Source organism: Protomyctophum bolini (genome assembly GCF_963924005.1).
Source record: "Protomyctophum bolini genome assembly, chromosome: 11".
NCBI lineage: Eukaryota > Metazoa > Chordata > Actinopteri > Myctophiformes > Myctophidae > Protomyctophum > Protomyctophum bolini.
In genome coordinates this window covers 12,056,015-12,076,270 of record NC_137872.1, presented here as the reverse complement: position 1 = coordinate 12,076,270, position 20,256 = coordinate 12,056,015, and the positions used below count along the sequence as shown (strand labels likewise).

The window sequence follows — 20,256 nt, the reverse complement described above, 5'->3', positions numbered from 1 at the left end:
TACAACATTTCTCTTCGCACAGTACAAGCGCTCGATTCCCGATTTTTCCGGTCAATTTGACATATGGCTCAAGTGCGTACAGTCAAAACTTCTTGTTGTTGTAGGGCGCCAAACTTTGTCTTACGAACTTTGTCTTTGTAAAACAAGAGTCTGGTTGCCCTTCGGACGACGGTTACGGCCGAACGATCCGCACTACCGAAATTCTGAAGTTGTTTTTTTAATCGGGTGGGTCCAGAGGTCACGTGTGCCGATTTCTGTGACATTTGGACAAAATCTGTAGTGGGGAAAGCAAAAAGTGTGTTTTGGACAAAATTCAAAATGGCGGAAAATCCATCATGGCGGAAAAGGGCGTGGCCTATATGGGGAGATGCGTCATGACCCAAGGAATCCAGGGTAAAATTATTTTTGATTTTACGACCTACGGTTCAAGAGTTATGAGCCAAAAGGTAAAGTGGGCTGTTATAGCGCCACCATGAGGCCGACCTAAAAAAATATATTTTTAATTAATTTTAGTGATAATTAGGAAATATCCCTGAAAGTTTTGTAACTATAGTGCTTACAGTCTCAGAGGGAAAAATACTTGAATGTGTTTTTTTTCATTTCCCCATTCATGTCAATGGGGAAATTTAATTCACTAATAAATTCATATCAAATAAAATATACAACATTTATCTTCGCACAGTACAAGCGCTCGATTCCCGATTTTTCCGGTCAATTTGACATATGGCTGAAGTGCGTACAGTCAAAACTTCTTGTTGTTGTAGGGCGCCAAACTTTGTCTTACAACTTTGTCTTACTCCAGTAGTGGAGAGAATAATAATAAAGTGTTACACTTACAAGAGTCTGGTTGCCCCTTGGGGCAACCACACTAATAATAAAGTGTTAGAGATACAAGAGTCTGGTTGCCCCTTTAGGGCAACCACACTAACAATAACTTTGCTTGGAACTTTGATCTATCCATTTGTCCATATTCTACTAATGGCAAGTAGATCAGGTCATCCAGTCAAATTTGTGAAAACAATTATTTTTATTCCTTATTATTAATAATGTTTATTAAAAAATAAATAATGTTTTACATGTTGAAATGGATGGATGGACGGTAGGTAAGTAAGTAAGCCTTGCCGAGCCATGAGGCCCATAGGAAATGGATGAATTACATAAAAATAATATTGGATTTCATGAATTATGATTTTGATGAATCATTTCTGCGTTGGGAGGTCCGAAATGTACACACCCAATGGTCTACTTCTAACTAAAGTACAGAATAAATGTCATTGAACAGTAAGCCTAATTCATAAACTGGTCTTCAAAAAACGGAAGGCAGCGCTGGACCAGCATCTGTTTTCCAGCGGGTCACAGTGGTCAATAGAGGTTCACACAACCTCTGCCCACTCGTCCTAACGCAGGTCACGCATAGCATTAACTCTGTCAGTCAGGGTTACGATGAGTCTCAATGCCAAGTATAGATAGTGTGTGCGTGTGTGTGTGTGTGTGTGTGTGTGTGTGTGTGTGTGTGTGTGTGTGTGTGTGTGTGTTTGTCTACTTACACAAGGAGCCGTTTAAATTGAGATGTGCTGAATCTGCAGTCACCAGGTCTTTCACATTCATGCTTCCACAGAAACTGGAGTGAGCTGAAACAGACAACAACACATTTAATTGCAAAGCAACAATGCAATTCTAGATTCCACGAGAAACCACTGGTCCCAAAGAGAAAGAAAGAATTTGCATGTCGCCAAGGTGACAAACAACACAAGGTCCATTTCCATATGAAGAAGTATAGGAACAGAAATGCATGCAACTTTGAGTTATCAGTACTAGACAGAAGACAGACCTATTAGAAACAGTGAGAGTTAAGATGTAGGAAACACTTCCATGAGCTGTGGAACAGAAAGGAGCATAGTAATGGAGAAGAACAGATTGGCTGAGAGAGAAAAGAAAACAGAGAGACAGATGTGCATTTCCTCTCACAATATAAAAACCATTATCCTCATCACAAACATCTTTCAACACAACATGTAAATGAGGGAGAGAAATAAAGAAGTATAAGAATAGCAGTTAATAAGAAATAGAAGGGCAGTGGGGTCCAGGGACTGCCACCCCCTGAACTTTTACCCCCTCTGAGGTGGGTACCTTTTCCTTCGTAGCCATTGGCCCTGTGGCCAATCATCCTGTGGAGCGTGCTCTGCTTAAACAGCCACAGGTGGGACACGCCGGAGCTCACAGACCGTCTCACGGACCCCGAGAATGAGGCCAGGGCACCTGGTGGCGACACACCCAAACCCACAACCACACATTGCTTGTTAGTCAAACAGCCACGATTCCATACCGGGGTGCTGGCTAGAGAGACAGGCTGGAGGAACGGTTCAGGTAGTGAAGCAGGTCTCTAAGTACAGAGATCCGAGGAAGAAAACCTTAGGAGACAAGCCTGCATGAGTCTGATAAAAGGGGTTAGATGGGAGATATGAATAGACCAGTCACCGAGGACAAGGAGGCAGCTCAGGTGAAAACTAACATGGGGAAGAGAAACCAACTGTAGCCTGTATTACACTTCACCGTACACCGAAAATAGATTTTCTACAAGCTCACACTGTGAGCCTCTAGGTCAGCTATTTTCGGTGTACGACACTCTTTTATGATGGCGTATAATAAATTAAGTAGAAGACCATTATAATATTAGTGTATTGTCAAGTTCTTTTCACAGAGACTGCTGAAGATTCCAGTGCACTTCACAATACTGAAGGATACTGTGACTTCCATTATAACATTTAAGTTAAATATAAAATACGTGTGGAGGTATATAACTTTGCCTGCTGGCTGTATGCACAAGACATTTGGCACAGATCAGTCCGGAAATGTGTAACATTAGCTGCAGACAACAGACAGACGTCGATGGACAGACCCTACCGGCTACAGAGCCACGCCATACAAAATGCAGCCACATCAAACAGAGAAGAGAGAAATCAGAGGACAGGAACTTGATGCTGGGTGGAGAAACACCCAGTGGTATACTGTGTTATGTATATATACCTTTTCCAGGGGGGCTCTTGGCCCTTGAGCCCAGCCAGAGCACACTGTTGAAGAGAAGGGTGACTAAGGACACTATGGGAGCCAGGGCTCGTCTGCTGTAGTGCACGCACGTGTGAGACATAGACACCAGGACACCTGGAGAGAAACACCAATGATGGTTACTGCCCGACCATAACACCTCTCTACCGCTGAAGAGAAACTGGATTCCTGTGCCAGAAATCAAAATCATATAGAATACACAATGTGCGGTTCCTAAAATAAATACATAAGAGCAAACACCACGGCGACAGTCATCCATCACAGAATCATGCCTTTAATCAACATCTCACCTGTCTTGCTGCTCCGGCTCTTGTCTCTGGAATATATATTGGAGGACGAGGAGAATGATGATGATGATGATAATGCTGCCGCCGAGGAAGAGGAGAGTTTGTAGGCGGCGGCAGCAGCATCAGCAGCAGCCTGAGATGATGATGATGAGGAGGAGGAGAATGCAGAGTGGGTGGTGAGGGCCTCCGTCCTGGGAGAGTGGATAGAGCAGTCTTTACAGATGTAGCCGTTGTGGACTTCAGTGCGGGACTTGTGTGCGCTGGCGCACACACCCCCGTTGGAACTCGACGACCTGTGGTCAGCGCTGGAACTCCTCGCTGGAGAAACATTACAAACACACCATTAAAACCCTAAGTGGTTGACCGGAGTCCCTCAGGGCTCTATGCTAGTCTAGAGTCTTTTCCTCTTTTGCTCTATACATTAATATATTCGCTGAAAATAGCCGATCGACAAGCTCGCTTGCCGTACTCAGGAGAACAATTGCTAAATTAAAACTTATTTCAGACTTTATTATAATCGATTGGAGATATATTGGATACTAGAAAGCTAACCATTACTGACCTGTGAGTTCAGCACCGTGACCTGACCCTGTAAAGACATAAAAGCAGTTGTCAGTTATGGCCTGTTAGAGCTCATTGACTTCACTCATAAATCAATTTGAGGGAGTCCCAGTTCGTTCTGTAGCTAATCACCGGCGCAACCATCACAGGAGTTTTACATACATCGATTAACCCTGCCTCATCATCCCATTGGTAAGCGTATAACACAACTCATTAATCCCTACATTTAACACTGCAGCTTTAAATGGATACAGCCAACAAGAGGAGTTGAGCTACAATTCAGTTCCCTTTGGAATGCAGCTGTGCTGTGGAGTGACTCACTGGGGTGGGACACTATTTTCTTTTCTGACACGAGGTTTACTTTTCCGTCGACCGGGCTGGCGAGATCTCACCTCATCTCAGTCAAGCAGATTCATTGGCCAACATGTGTTTCCTGACTGGCGGCAATGCTACATACCATCACGTGATGCATTGTAAACATCAGATGGCATGCTGCCCCCACAGTATACGTTTCACTCTTTACTCATATTCTAAATACTGTAAAAATACTGTAGTAGGCAATTGAAATGTTGATATTGTCGATAATAAAAGAATTAAGAAAATAAACAACATTGTAGACTCATATGGATCAAAATTGCTGAAACATTGTTTCATTTGAACTGTTCTGTTCTGATTGATGCAATCGTAGATTCTGGAATTCCCCATCTCTCAAACCCTTTAGGGAAAATATACATAAAATAGGTGTGGGCGCGTCAGTACCCTAGGTGGGGTTGAAAAAAAGGGCCTTTCTGTGTGGAGTTTGCATGTGTCCCCTAGGGTTGGTACCCTCACAAAAAACATGCAGTAATCCTGGTCTCCAATAATTTCATCAGGCGCCACGTTATTCCAACCAGAAACTGGTTGGAATAACGTGTTCCTTCCTTCCACGCTCCTCCCTCCTGTCAGGTGAAAAGAAGAGGATTGGAATCCTCATGCATTGAAGGAAACATGAGGTCAGTCCATTGCTCTCCCCAGGTTGGCAGAGGGAGTGTAGTGCCCAGGATTACATTAGATAATTGATATTGGGTTACAAAAATATTGGGATAATAAATAAAAAAAAGGATGTACCAAAAAGTCATATAAATGATAAAGTACATGACGGCGCAGTTACAGCACTAACCCCAGTATCCATCGACAGTGGTGGTTGTGGTTGTGGTGGTTCGCTGTCTCAGGCTGGACTGGTTCTGAGAGGATGTGCATAGGGAGGCATCTGCGGCTGCGTCACTTTGCTCTACGATGCTGCCGATTGGTGTGTTGGTGGCGGAGAAGGACAGGGTTTTCCTCGGAGTGATTGTCTGGCTCGAGGACAGAGACTGGCTGCTGGAACTGGACTGCTGCCTTCTGCTTCGTACCGTCCTGAGAGACGGGGGAAAAAACACAAAACAATTCATACATGGACTGCAACGTTTAATAGGGCTGCAAACGTTAAATGGACTAATTAATGTAACCAATTACAAATCAATTTGAATTTTCTCAGCATTGAATCGTTGATATTAGATCAAAAAACATGCTTCTCAATAATTTGATTAAGTGAAAAAGTTACATTTGCCAAGAAAATAATCGATAGTTGCAGCCCTAGATGTGATGTACACGTGTGATGAAGACAGAGGTGAGGACATTTGAACAGACCCACTGGCAGACAGTCTTACACATACAACAGACAGGCTGGTGTGGTGCGAGCTGCCGCTGCGAGTACATAAGCACACTGTGTGTGTGTGTGTGTGTGTGTGTGTGTGTGTGTGTGTGTGTGTGTGTGTGTGTGTGTGTGTGTGTGTGTGTGTGTGTGTGTGTGTGTGTGTGTGTGTGTGTGTGTGTGTGTGTGTGCGTGCGTGCGTGCGTGCGTGCGTGCGTGCGTGCGTGCGTGCGTGCGTGCGTGCGTGCGTGCGTGCGTGCGTGCGTGCGTGCGTGTGTGTTTCTGAGACGTGCTGTGACAGCCTTACCGGGCCTCTCTTCTGCTGCTGCTGTAGCCGACGCTGCTGCTCTGCTGCTGGGACTGGGAGTAGTCGGCCTGCAGGCTGTCGTTGCCATGGAGACCGCCACTGGTCTGAAGACGCAAGCTCCGCCGTGACATCCTGGGCGAGTCGAATACGGGCGCGATCTCGTGCTCCTTCTCGAACTCTAGGGCTGCCGTCGAGTAGCTGGAGCTGAGGGAGGAATGGTTACAAAATGAGTGTGTGAACAGTCAAGAGATATTGACACCAGAGAGATGACATGGGAAATGACAAGTGAAAGAGAGACAGAGAGAGATGAAGGTGTGGAGAGTGAGAGAGGTGTAGTGAATGGAGGTAACCTCAAACATGAGTCAGCCAACAGGAGGTACTCATGACTGCTGTAGGGAAATCAACTTGACACACACACACACACACACACACACACACACACGTTGACCTGCCTCAACATATGAACGGTAGTACTAGTAACCAAAACAAGCAGAGAGGCAGCACTGAGGGGGAACACAAAATAGCTGCGAGGCGGTCGTTCCTCGTAACTCGCCAAAGGGGCCTGACAGGAAATGACTCACTCCGCAATACACATGAGAAAAAAACGGAGAAGAATAATGGGATCTCTGTGACAACAGGCAAGCCCCCATAGGAACAATAATCCGATTAACATAACCGCAATGTATGAAAAAGTACAAGAAATGATGAATAGTAATTAATAAATATTGACTTGTATACTACTAGGCTAGAGAAGCTGACTCACTATGGCAACGCCCCTCTTGGCAGAGTCAGTACAAAGTCAAGAGGCCAACATTCCAACCAAGAGAGACTTGGATGAGGGCGGTTAGCTCTGCCTGTGCCTGCACTCAACTAGCCTATTCCAAATATATCCTTTCTACATCGAGTAGGGATGTAAGAAACCTTCTTAAATCTTATCGGGCCGTGCATATCAATATCGTGAGCCTGAAAAGTAAGTTGTCTGCTGTTCAAAATGTAATAATATCACAGGAAATGCTTCTAATGAGCGCGGTAATTAATTGTCCTATAAACGAACACGCAGATGAATCTGAGAATTCACCTTTGAACTTGCTGGATCGTGTTTTTAGACTCGTAGAGAATATAGTGCAAATACTTTTTGTTTTAACCAAAGATGATCACTTACCCTACCTTTAACTATACACTGAAAGCTAAGAGTTCTGGTCAGATAGCAAAAAGTATGAAACAGCATCCTAGCGGAAACTGATGACACTCATAATATCAGCACTGCCATTGAAGATTAAGAGATTTTTGGCAAGGATATTTCCAAGATGCTGTTTTGATTATTCCAGCATTGTACAGTAGGGAAATATTTTTTAACACTAAAATACATGTTTTCTCCATCTCTGCCTCTTGCCAAAATGTTTTTGAATAAAGACTGCTGCCTGCTATGCAGACATATAAGAAAATATTTTTGAGTCTCAAGTTCTCTCAATAGACGAGCAGAACAGGACAGACAGGACAGACAGGGCAAACGCTGAGTGGGTAGATGGACGTCTTGTAGAAACATTATGAACCGTTATTACAATATGAAAAGTTATTACATTATGAGTTGCTACACGTTTATCTGTTTATCAGCCACCAATAAGGTCACTGGTTCACCCTCCAGCCTACCCAGTACCCAGTCTATCTGTCAAAGTTCCACTGAGCATCCTATTTATTAATGCCATCCACTGCCCCCATTAAAGATGGGTTCCAAGCAGAGGACATGTTAATAGTTAATCGCTGTTAAGAAATAATTAATTAAACTTAACCCATTTTGGGCGGGAACCTCTTTTGGTGTCAGCATTAGGCTATGCTTTAGCTATTGAAAAATAGCAGATCTAGCTATGAGCTTGTAGGTCTGCTATTTTTGAAAAATCGAAGAACGACTGACATAGAAACATAGCTTTTTCAGAAAACTGTCAGGATTTAGAAGACAATTTTAGAATCTGATCTCAGGTCAAAATGGGTTAACAGTTAATAATTAATCAAAAATTCTGCAGTTCTATCATTGGGTGGTTTTCTGTGCTGTCTGCGCGTGGCACGTGGCCGAGGAACGCATATGTGGGCCGGTAAGAAAACCTTGGTAGCCTCAGAAACGTCTCTGCTGTGATGTGACAGACAAGACCGTGCACTTTTCATTTCATTCCTCATACAAAGAGGCCATTGCCTGGCTCTGTATCACAAATGGTCAAATAAATATTTGATTAACCCATTGACCTAAAAATGTCTTCTGACTTCTGCATCCTGACAGTTTTCTGAAAAAGTATGTTTCTATGTCAGTGGTTATTCGATTTTTCAAAAAATAGCAGACCTACAAGCTCGTAGCGCGGCACTCTGTGGCGCACTATGAGCTTGTAGATCTGCTATTTTTCAATAGCTAAAGCAAAACATAATGCTAACACCAAAAGGGGTTCCCGCCGAAAATGGGTTAAGGAATATAATATGCCTTTTGTATTCTTTCTGTATATCAGCAAAGTGTAGATTGAGGGAAATTAAGATTGTCAGATATAAAACGGCGCTTATCAACTAACCGGTTAATCGTACAAAACGTATTATCAACTAATGACTTAATCGATAATTCCCTTACCTAACAGTGACATATATCCCCTAAAACGACTAAAAAGACAGGACAGTGATAAGGAGGAGCGATGCATCCTTCTTATCACCAACTCCGAGAACAGGCCGTCCACTTCCTGCTTTTAAACACAGTGACACACACTGGAGTGGAAGTGACCTCCCTGTCCCTTCCATAAACAAGAGCTGTTTTGGAGGACATTAAGGACAAACATCTGGTGACACAGTCAAATGCTGCATGCTGCAACAGCGAGCGTCGAAGGACCTATTATGAGAAAACAGCCTAATGGAACACATGTGACGACGAAGCCATTCAACCACTCCCATTGTGCTCAACATGATTATGTGTTGTGTTCTGTGTGTGTGTGTGTGTGTGTGTGCGCGCGCATGCGCGCGCGCGCGCAATAAACACATGCGTTGTACAGTATGAATTATAGAATTCTCCCAGAATGGCTAGACTTCAGCTGAGCCGACCCATGATTGGCCGAAATTGAAGGGACTAAGGGAGCGCCTGATAACTTATTACGTCTACAACGACTTGCCAACTTGTACAGAAAGCTCAGTCTACTCTGTACTGGCCCTACGGCTCGCTCAGGCATCCTCTTTCACGAGCCTCAAGGCCTCACTGTAGGCACAGCACACCTGGGTTGTTGTAAAGTGATTAAAAAAAAGTCATGCTTTTGTGACATATCCAGAATATTGAATTAACAAAAACAAGTGGCTCGGCTCATCTTCCCCAGCCATCCTGGGAAAGACTAGCAAAGCATAGAGTAGATGTTGTTCTCCGTCCCTACACCTGGCACTAAGCCTCCAGGATTACACCTCCACACCAAGAGCCAATTATGGGCTTTCCTTTTCCCCGTGCCTCCTACCACAGAACCAATGCAACACACACAGTCCCCTCGGTACCGTTTGACAGAATTTGACAACCACTACTGGCCACCATTAATGAGGGTTAAGTTGAGCGTAGCAACGTGACAGTCATCTGCGAGGTTTGATACTGTGTGTGTGTGTGTGTGTGTGTGTGTGTGTGTGTGTGCACACGCGCGCGTGCGCGTACAGTTTACTCAAACATCACACTGGTATGTGGAAATAGAGGACAGATTTACCAACAGGGTGGAGGGTTATAGGGCTACTGTCTAGTGTCTGCCATGCCAAGGTTACTCTGACTCCCCAGAGAGCTAACAGTCTGTGCAGGAGGGTGAGATAAGAACATGTTGGCATAATCACTTCTCCATTACTGTGAGTGCGCATGCATACACTGCGACAGCACACTTCCCAGCTTCCAGTTCTATAGACTACACACAGCCATGATGATGTCTGTGTGTAGTAAAATTCAATTCAATTCAGGAAGATTTCGACGTGTGCGGAAACACCTGAAACGCTGGGTTGGCACTTTTGACTCAAGCCTATTAAAATTGCTTTCAGCCGGCCTAAAAAGGCACTGCATGCTTGAACACACACCTGAGGCAACTCATCATGTCAAATATTCACATTTGGCATGCATATATTTAGACTATGAAGGTGGAAAACAAGAAGAAAAACATATATTAAACCTGGTATGCCCCCCCTCACAAAGTAACTCGTTACACGGTCAGCAGCCCTCTCCAACAGCTGTGTTATTGACGATGCAAACAGCAGCTGTGGCGCACATGCACTGTGACATGCAGTGGACACACACACACACACACACACACACACACACGTGTCTTACACTGAAGCTACTGCCGCAGCACATAATACTGCAGTGTTATTAGCCACCCTCCTGTCTGCACGCTGAGCCAGTGCACTCCTCTTCCACAGTTGCATCTATGTTGTAGTGTGTCTTGCCAGTACACAATGACGCAAGCATGCGTTGGTAATGACCCCGAGACGGCGCCTGTGGCTTCACATCACTAAGCAGGGCAGAGTGTGTGTGTGTGTGTGTGTGTGTGTGTGTGTGTGTGTGTGTGTGTGTGTGTGTGTGTGAGAAGTAGGCAGTACCGTTTGTAATAGAGCCTAGACATCCAGCCAGGCCATCCGATGTACTAGTGACAGACACAACTCAACCCCCTGCTCTACATGTTTGATGGGTACTTTGGCCCACTGCTCTTCAACTGAACACAGCTGGCAATGATATCACGTCGCCTTGAAGCACAAGTGCTTATCAAACTAACGCAACCGCGACAGAGTCTGTAAATAACTGTACTATATAGAGGCAGGATATTTTATAGTCAAAATCGGTACAATGAAACAGGAAAGCATGCTGATTCAATAACTATATAATAAAAAAATCACCAAAAGAGGATAATTACTAGTGATGCACCGAATATTCAGCTGCAGAAAATATTCGGCAGAAAATGGCTAAAAATGCATTTTCGGCCCATTCGGTTTCGGCCCGAATAGGCAGAAAATATATCACCGAATAGTGTATGCAATTAATGCATTCAAAAGAGCTGATTTTTTTTTTATGGACCCATAATAGTGATTATTATATAAGTTAAGTTAACCATTACTTTTGCCATAAATCAGGTAGCTTTAAAGTACAGCCATGACAGCAATGGTAGGAAAAAAGATATATAATATGAATCATATTCGGATATTCGGTTTTCGGCTAACTGTTTCCTATATTCGGTTTCGGCCAAGAATTTCCTTTTCGGTGCATCCCTAATAATTACCCACTTTTTGCATGCGCCTATGTTCTGTAAAATAGTAGTTTGCATAGCCCGACACCAAAATAGCTATGATAGGCCAATATCATCGGCTGACCAATAAAACAGTCGGGCTAACGGGCTCTGTAAGGTTGTTTTGTTTTTCAAGACTATCGATCCATGTGCCTCTTTCTCCCTGCAGCTCCCACGTCAGTGATATAAATAGAGACACACTGCTATAGAGAGACACACACACACATAATCCGGTGCCTGGAATCTATCCTTACGCAACAGTTTAGCTGTCCAGTCGGCCCACAAGACATTCCAACAAAAAAGAGCCCGACAACCCCACTGCATTGACTGCAATAAGGACATTTGGTTAAATGTTGAAATATAATCAAATCTGGAGTCAAATAGTGGATGACGAAATCAGACATGGCAGAGATCTCTCTTTGCTAATATTTAAATTAGACCTGAAAAAACAATGTGATGGAGGAGGGGTTTAGAATCGGCAAAACAAGTCGAGTCAGAGCCTAGAGAACTTGACGCCCCCCCCACACACACACACACACACACACACACACACACACACACTCTAAATCCATGACTGTCTGCTCTACAGTGCTCACACACACACACACACACACACACACACAGAGATTATAGAAACCACGTGGGTTGTAAATCTCAACCACAAACCGCAGGTGTGGTTACACAAGGCCTGAGGAAAGTGTGCACAGACATGCATACACACAAATGCACCACAGTGTGCGTTTGTGTGCATCATGCATGTCTGCGTACACCACACAGCACACACACACACACACACACACACACACACACACATGGTTTTCAATAAACCACAGAGGCAGAGCAAGAATCTAGCAGTCACAACATGTATGCCTACTACTGTCCATTATATAACCAATGGAACATTCCTAGTGTTTGATGGATGGATGAAGGGGTCAAGTCAACCATCTGTCAGGTATCAACATGAAAAGAAAATGGTTCGGCTGTTTTAGTGCAAACACATGGATTGAAAATTGGGAGTGAGGAGGCAGATCAGAAAGCACTTCAAATAAAAGCGTTAGTTGGCAGGTTAAAGTTTAGGTGAGATGGAGGAAGAAATAGAGCAGGGGTGCCCACACTTTTTTGACACGAGAGTCACTTTCAAAATGACCAGCTCAATAAGATCTACCCACCAAAAAAATGATCCCATTGCTGAAATGTGTTTAAAAATGTACCTGAGGGGGCTTTGGGGCTTTGGCTAGCATTACATACAGTAAGACATAAGACAATGAATTTTTGTCAATCAAGTAAGTCACCTTAATTGTGTGAGTGTCAGATGCCATTTTTTATATTCAAATTAAATATATTTTTAGGACCATGCCATGTGATCTACCTGCACAGCCATTGTGATCTAGGGCACCCCTGAAATAGAGGGACAATCACCCATTAAAAACATAATAGAAAACCTCATGTCATTTGATTTTTGATTAATTGGTCAACACACTGCACACAAATTTAAAATTTGTTACAAAATGTTTAATAATTCTTCAAAATAAATACTTTTAAATGTCCAAAAGTAGCAGAAGTTGGAAAACAGATCTACAAAGCTATTTGTCATAGGACAAAGCATATCGTATATACAGTATATAGGAGCCACTCCCGTTCAACACTGCTAGTACCACACTCAGTGTTTTACACAAATTAGACTATATTGAGCATCTTATGCCCCAAAAGAGCGCCCACTCCTGCTCTATGGGGAACATAAAAGCAGAGGGCTGTACAGTATATTACACAAGCACAGAAGGGCAGGTCCCACCTTCCTGTTTCCTAAAACCATTAAGTGAGCAGCGACAGTGGTCTCCCCCCCCCCCTGAGGCCTATATTTATCAGAGACCAGGCCAGGGACTCATACAGAAAGCACTCATATTTCCATCCGTCTATCTCCGGGTGGGAACAAGCTGGCTCTGTGATTATGATTGCCAACCTCATTTTCCCTCCCACAGACTGCCCTACACTTTTCCCCCCGCTCTTTTTCAGTTAACGGCCTTCACTCTACAGTACATACTCTTCAGTCAGCCGTTTCACGTTTCCGTGGTTGCCATGGAGACTGATCCAAACAGCTCCCTGGGCCCCAGAGTAAGTGAGTGGTGTATATATTATGAAGTTAACTAAGGACAAATAGACAAATGCATGCAGGGATGTTAAGATAGTTGTGCAGATATCACAACTATCTGAGCCATTTGGTGTCGACTACAATAAGTTTGATCAAATCCAAATCCTTTATCCTATATTTACCCCACTGGGCGCCACAACGTGTGGCAATGGTTAAAATGTCTGCAGTGGAGATATTGTGGATGGGAATTCCAAATTAATTTGACCTGGACCTAATTCTCCTAACTTAAACTTCTCAATCAGTATTAAATTATTAAATTATAAGTAACCAAATGTTTCACTTTAGTGCGAAACATTGTGTACTCCGTATGCAAGATGCAGGAAGTGAAGTCTATCATTGCATCAGCAAATAGCTGGCTGCAAAGCTTGCACCAAAACAAACACAAGACAGCAATGTCTTGGAATATTTCAATTATGGAAATGCCACTATGGCAACCAGGCGGACTTGGTCCATTCCCAAGTGGGTGATATGCTGAAGTTTAAAGCCTGTATGTATCGTTTCAAGAGGAGAACTTTGCATTCAAAATAACATGGTCAATGACAATGTGGAATACCGGTAAATGTATATCAATACAGAGGTTTCCAGTATAAAATATTGAAATACGGTAGCCTATAATTACTATAGGATCTCAAAGTAGGAAATGGTCACAATGGGTCACACACAAACAACAGTTTTCCACTAGGCCAATGGTCCAAGAACTGACTCTCACAACAGATGTCCCAGCAACTGTGACAACAGACTACTGTACTGTGTGACAACAACTGTCAAGTATATACTCAGAAACACCTGTAGCCTACTGGAACGCACCGTGGTTCTTGTCTGAAAGAACTTGACAGCCATGACTAAACCTCATTCCTTCAGTTGGATGGATGCAGCTATTTGGACAGAACAGAAGATGGTTAAAGTTTGGCTGGGCTGTCAGGCCTGAATCTTAAACTATAGTGAAATAAGTTGTCATTCACATACATCATGTCATTATTATTACGCTTGCCTTTTTAAGCTACAACTGACTCTCTTATCATTTACTGCTCTAGTAATTACATACTAGCATTACATATCAAATCTCACATGAGGGAAAACACTATGACCTTAGGCCCCACTGACTGATCATAAAATATGGAGGGACCTAGTAACTGAACACAGATGCTGCAGAGCTGCAAAGACCAGGTGTCTCTGTATGACACAACTCAGTACAGTCTATAGACCATTGCTCAAGCATAGATCTAGATACTGTAAAGCAACATGATACATGTCTACAAGTAGGTATCATGTTGCTTTACAGTATAGTTAGTTAAGGGCAGCAGGAATGTATGAAAACATATTTTCATATTCATAATGGCAGAAGGAATTGTTAACTATTCTTAAAAGAGTAAGTTAATCATGATTGCATTTCAAATGGATTCTAGTTCAAATGATACGTTTTCATGAATTAATTCATATTGTTTATAGCCAGAAATGATTGAAGAAAGCAAGAGAGAATTTCATGCAGAGATAAATAAAATAAACCCAGCCAGGTTTTGGTTATCACAAATGAATATAGTGCAATCATGGTTTTGGATTACAGATGCAACCTTACTCTTAGTAGAAGACTATATGAATTTCCCCTGTAAGTATTCTTAACGATATTATAATTAACTAGAATTGTAAATAAATCCAATAAGAGAATATTGCACACCCCTGAGGCATTTGGATATTTCAAAGTAGACCGGCCTGCCTCAGTCTATTTTCTTTTCTGCCTTTATTGATAGGTTGAAAGTAGACTGACAGGAAATGGGGAGAGAGATGGGGGAGGAGACACGGCAAAGGCCGTTGGGATAGGGAGTCGAACCCGCGGCATGCCGTCAGGCTGGCTCGACAGCGTGGGTGCCCGGACGGTTGAGCTAACCGTCCGGGCCCTCCTGAGGGCCCTCCTGACTGAGGGCCCTGAGGTTACTCTTACTATTTGTCAAACAGTATTAGATGCAAGAAGGCCTCCCTCAACACGACCAACAGTTGCACAATCCTTTAACGGAAATCATTGGGTCAACAATGAGCTTCAATGTCGGATGTCAGTTAACCCAATAACAAAATAATGTTTTGTTATAAATCTGTGAAATGACAGCAGTCTCACACTGGCACTGTTGATGGCCAATTCTGCACTAGGGGCTACTAATAGTAGCTCTGGGTGTGGGGTGGAAATTAAACTAAGCTTTTTATTGGCCCCTCCTCTCTCTGTCTCCCACTCTGAATGCAACTTGTCTAGAGGTCTTTTGACTTCTGACAACAGATGGGCCAACGGTTTCTGTCACCTGACCCCGTCTCTCTCACCCCTGCTCTCACGTTCATGAAGTACCCCCCACCCGCGCTCTCACACACACATGCGAGCACTCAACACACACACATTAACAATTAACACTTATGCTAAAGACGTATCCACACGTCCTATCAAATAAAACGGGATGGCTAAAAAACATTTTTTACAGCGGCCGTTGCTAGGCAATGCCTTGCTCAGTGCTCCCGGAGCCGTTTTGCTGCGCACACAGCTATTCAGTTCTTTGTTTACGGGCCAACAAACTTCCTTCGTTACTCTGAATCTACGCTGCCTCCACGCAGATTGATCATAATGGCAATGTACTAATTTCTGATCATGCATCTTGAGAGATCAATTTTACGACGGCGATGTAGTAAAGGAAGGTTTCACCTGCCGGTTTTGGGGGGGAAATGAAAGGAGAGGGTAAAATCTATCATTTGGTTGGCATAACATTGCATCCACTGACATTCTAAATTAACTGTTCCCAATATAATTTTATATACTTTTTCGGCTGCCAAATGAGATGAAAAATCACACCAACGTGTGAACTGAATGGTGCAGAGTATGTGTGTGTTGGCTAAACAGACATACCGGTACATAGTTATTAGGGTCACACATAGAGACATAGACACAGACACACACATACGCTACTCAACAGTGCCACTTTAGATCACCCAGCGGTATTGCAGCTGTTTGTACTCATACATACATACATACATACATACATACATACATAGGGTTTTTAAGGACCCACTTTTAGGCCAGTGCACCAGAGCAAACTCTTGCCTTTTTTTTAAACCCTACCCATTTTAACCAAATACATACATACATACATAGGGACTATGCATGTATATGTAATATGCTAGTTTGTCTGGTCTCGTCTCAGGGGAGCCATTGGTCTTTTGCTGACCATAAGATCATTGATCTTTAAAGTAGCAAGCAGAAAGTAACTATTAGTCTAATCCTAGGATCAGTGCTGCTACACTAGAGACTGACAGAAAGGTTCATTAATAGGGTCTCAGCTGACCGCATACAAAGGAGCATGATTAACTTGTTCCTGCCCATGTTGTCACATTATGCGACATCCCAGCGGTGTTCGGACAGAGCTTTCTTACTTACTTTCACCAGCTGACACAAGGTCCATTTCCACTAGTTGTCTCCCCATTACAGGCTTAAGATCTTTACACACCAGGGGCCCGACCAATAAATCATACAAAAATCAACATCAGCTGATGCCTCATACATAAAAGATTGATGCCTTTATTCACAAGTGAAAGATCGGCCTCGTTTTTAATAAGACTTGTGTTGCTTTGTTGTGTAATGTTGTGTAATATGCAGTCCTCTTACTCTCTTGTAGTCTACTGTACTTGCCAGCACATAGAGCCCCATTGTGTGTTGAGTTACAGTACACCAAGGTTTTGTGTTATAAATGTTGAGTATGGGTCCCGACTCCCCAGCATTGTAGAAACTACCGGATGGCAACTTGCATATGTTGAGCAATTTTCAGAATTGGCATAATATGTGACCAATACCATTAACAACCTATAGAAGGCAAAAAAAGAAGAGAAATTCATCATGCTTTATGTAGCATGTGACATATCAAACTATGGGGTTTTCATGATGCTGAATCCATTCCAAGCATTAGTTTTGGCAGTTTCTACAAGGCAGACACACGGCAGTTTCTACATGCTGGGGACCCGTACTCAACATTTCTAACATAAAACTTTGGTGTACTCAACATGCTTGGGTTCACATTCTTGCTTAATGGCAAAAATATATATATAATTATGAGGCCTACTGGCAGCAGTGTTCACATGAAATGTGCCACTGATTGGTCCCGCGGTTTGTGAGATTAGTGGATATGCAGACCGACCCCGTTAGAGATGGATAGATATTAGATACCTGCAGAGACACGCTGTAAAAACACCTCTGTTGTGTTAGACTTGCTATTAGAAAGTGGCCGTGCCAGAATCTGGATGTTAGGAACACCCCTCTCTTATTCTTTCACGCACTAATTATATCTTTCTTTACCATTCTTCATCCATAGCATGTCGACACCCTGACCCTACAGGCAAAAAGTCAGTTACTGCCACTCCTCCCACCCCCTATTAAAGGGATAAGTGCAGCTGACATTAAAAGCCAATATAATCGTAGCCTGATAATCTATTGTAGTCACTGAGAGACAGCAGTCTGTAACTGTTTTTCAGTATGGGATCCTTCACATCTGCTGACTGAGGCTTTCTTTGACAGTGGAATGCATTCTCCATTTGTGTAAGAACTAAGATGTGGCAGTAAATCGACTGGCTGTTTGTTGGAACGTGCCTGTGTGCACCTTCAACGAGCAGTATAGCAGTATAGTTTACTACTATCACTTAAGTGATGGCAAGCCACCAAAAGTTCTGCTAAAAGGTCATGCAGCAAGCACCATCACATTCCCAATCAGACTGAGAACCACTGCTACACGGTCATTTCATGGCAAGGTATTTTACCTCTTGGTCTAGCCACACCCAAATACGTTGGTTCACTTGTTTAGCCTGCAGCACCAAATGCTGACAGTTCTGGAGAAGAGGACAGCAGCATTCCATCATGTCACACCCTGGAGGAGTGCAAACCACACCAACGCTGAGATAGAGCGCTGAAGACCAGGGCTAGAGGAGGACATAAACTATGACATAGGCTAGTGTTATGTCAAGGGTACATGGACTACGTATAACTGTGTATACAGTATATGCACAAATAGTTTTCCGGCGTACCTTCGTACACCTGACCTAAGTATGAATGAGGCCTTACTTTTTTAAAGGCATTTAAAGAACAAATGTTTCAAATTAAATTAATTTCATATGCTTAGTATGTGTATAATAGTCATATGCTCAACATCAAGGCCATCATGATTTGTGTCCACTACCTGGTAGAAGGCTCAGTATCAAGTCAAAGAATGGCTATTTTGCCAGGAAGAACCTACATTTCAGGCGGAAATGTTTAGTGCTCCTTTAAGTGAAGCATGGTTAAGTGCATCTTGCTTCTAACAACAGCTTGTTGTTGTTGGCATTCTTTGCTCTACAATACATAATACTGGTCATTCCCCTATAACAAACCAGGCAACCACACACTCACACCAACACACACTGTCACACTGAATCATGGGGCTGATTAAACAAGGAAGGGAAGGGACTAATTGAATTGGAAAATAAGGAAAGTAGAGCATGCACTTCTGCTCTGGTTATCAGGAGCAGGGCAAACGGATATAAAATGAACTCAATTGTGTTGTATATATGGAACATTACCTACTGTGAAGCTGTTCACAAAGTTTTCCTAACTTTTGCTACTACAGGCACAACATGCACATGTACGTATATTACTATTACATTTTTGCTCTTTCAATGCTCTTTCTTGCACTCATTATTCTATCCCTTCGTTTGCTGTGCTTGCTGTGTTTTGTTGTTTGAATCGTATGCTATCTATATGCTGCTGCATTGTCTGTAAGGAAGCCAAAGTAAAAAAAAATTACTCTTATGTACCTGTACACAAGATGTAACAATAAAGTACAACCTTGAACCTTGAGATGATCAGAATAGCTAAATAAGTCTGCCTCAAAAATCCACAACAATGTATCCGCTATCCACACAAATGTCATGAAGAGATTTTATTTATTTTATGATGTCATTTAGCTTGTAGCAATTACTCACACAACTTTTATGTGGCAAGCTGATGAAACATCTCATGATCAAAGCATTCACTCAGGTGAGGGAAACAGGTCTGTGCTGTCGATGCACGCCGATTTCCTAAAGTTAATATCACGTCATCGCTGTTAAAAAGGTCTTGTCACGTAAGAGACCTGGAGAGAAAACGCATCAAGGAGAAACGGAGCACAAGCAGCAGTGAATGTCACCCAACCATTGGGGGGGTAATTCATCACACTCAAAGCCTTTCATTCTGCAGCACTGTGCTAATGAGCCGAGTGTTCTGACAATACTGCACCACATTATGGCTTGGCTGACGGGGCTCAGCAGCATGCTTGTTAGTTGTTTTACAGGCATAACAGACTGGGTTTAGGAAAAAGGGGCAGACCAATAACACATCTGGAGAGACCATTTTAAATATGAAACGCATAATTTCTGGCTGAGCAGATTTCTTTGAATATATATATTTTTTCCTACAGCAGCAGCAAGTCAAGAGTCGAGAACAATATTCACTCTTAGTTCACTCCATGTCTCCCGTCAGCTAGCCTCGGAGACTGCAGGCGTTTTGTTTACCTGTCAGCCAACAGACAGATATGCTGTGTACTGTATATGGACTTGAGTTTTTGATGCTGGCAGCAGTGAGGTCTCACCTGAGGGAGTAGGTATATCCGGTGTTCTCTGGGGCACACTGTGGCGGCGTGTATGTGTGCAGTTGGGAGAAATCCATGGTCATTCTTGGTTTAAACTGCTAGAGTCAGGACGCAAGGGAGGAGAAGGCTCTTTAGGCCATGGCCAGGACAAGCGATTACCAAAACAGTTACTCAGACAGTTAGTCATGCCACCCAACAGCGCAAACAAACACATTCAAAATCACATGCATACGATGCCTTGTTCAGCCTGTTTCTCTCAGTTTGAGGTGTTCACTTTGATTAGTCCTATTCTATATTAATGATCTCTGTTTCTATTTAAGAAGAGCAGAGTAAAGC

The 20,256-nt window shown here is 43.0% G+C and overlaps 1 protein-coding gene across 8 annotated transcripts in view; it reads right to left on the bottom strand.

Annotated features, from left to right (window-relative positions):
• Positions 1-20,256, bottom strand: part of sun1b (Sad1 and UNC84 domain containing 1b) — a 40,611-nt gene that overhangs the window by 15,972 nt on the left and 4,383 nt on the right. For 2 of the 8 annotated variants that reach the window (XM_080775802.1, XM_080775799.1), the window contains exons 2-9: positions 19,921-20,018; positions 5,894-6,097; positions 5,074-5,309; positions 3,916-3,942; positions 3,357-3,671; positions 3,029-3,162; positions 2,131-2,275; positions 1,548-1,631 (exon numbers count right to left, since the gene is read on the bottom strand). In XM_080775802.1, coding sequence (XP_080631928.1) covers positions 1,548-1,631; positions 2,131-2,275; positions 3,029-3,162; positions 3,357-3,671; positions 3,916-3,942; positions 5,074-5,309; positions 5,894-6,097; positions 19,921-20,003 — 1,228 coding nt within the window. In that variant the 5' untranslated portion in view covers positions 20,004-20,018. Of the gene's footprint in view, positions 1-1,547; positions 1,632-2,130; positions 2,276-3,027; positions 3,163-3,356; positions 3,672-3,915; positions 3,943-5,073; positions 5,310-5,893; positions 6,098-19,920; positions 20,019-20,256 lie in introns of all 8 variants that reach the window. The other 6 variants (XM_080775803.1, XM_080775800.1, XM_080775805.1 and 3 more) reach the window with 4 other exon arrangements.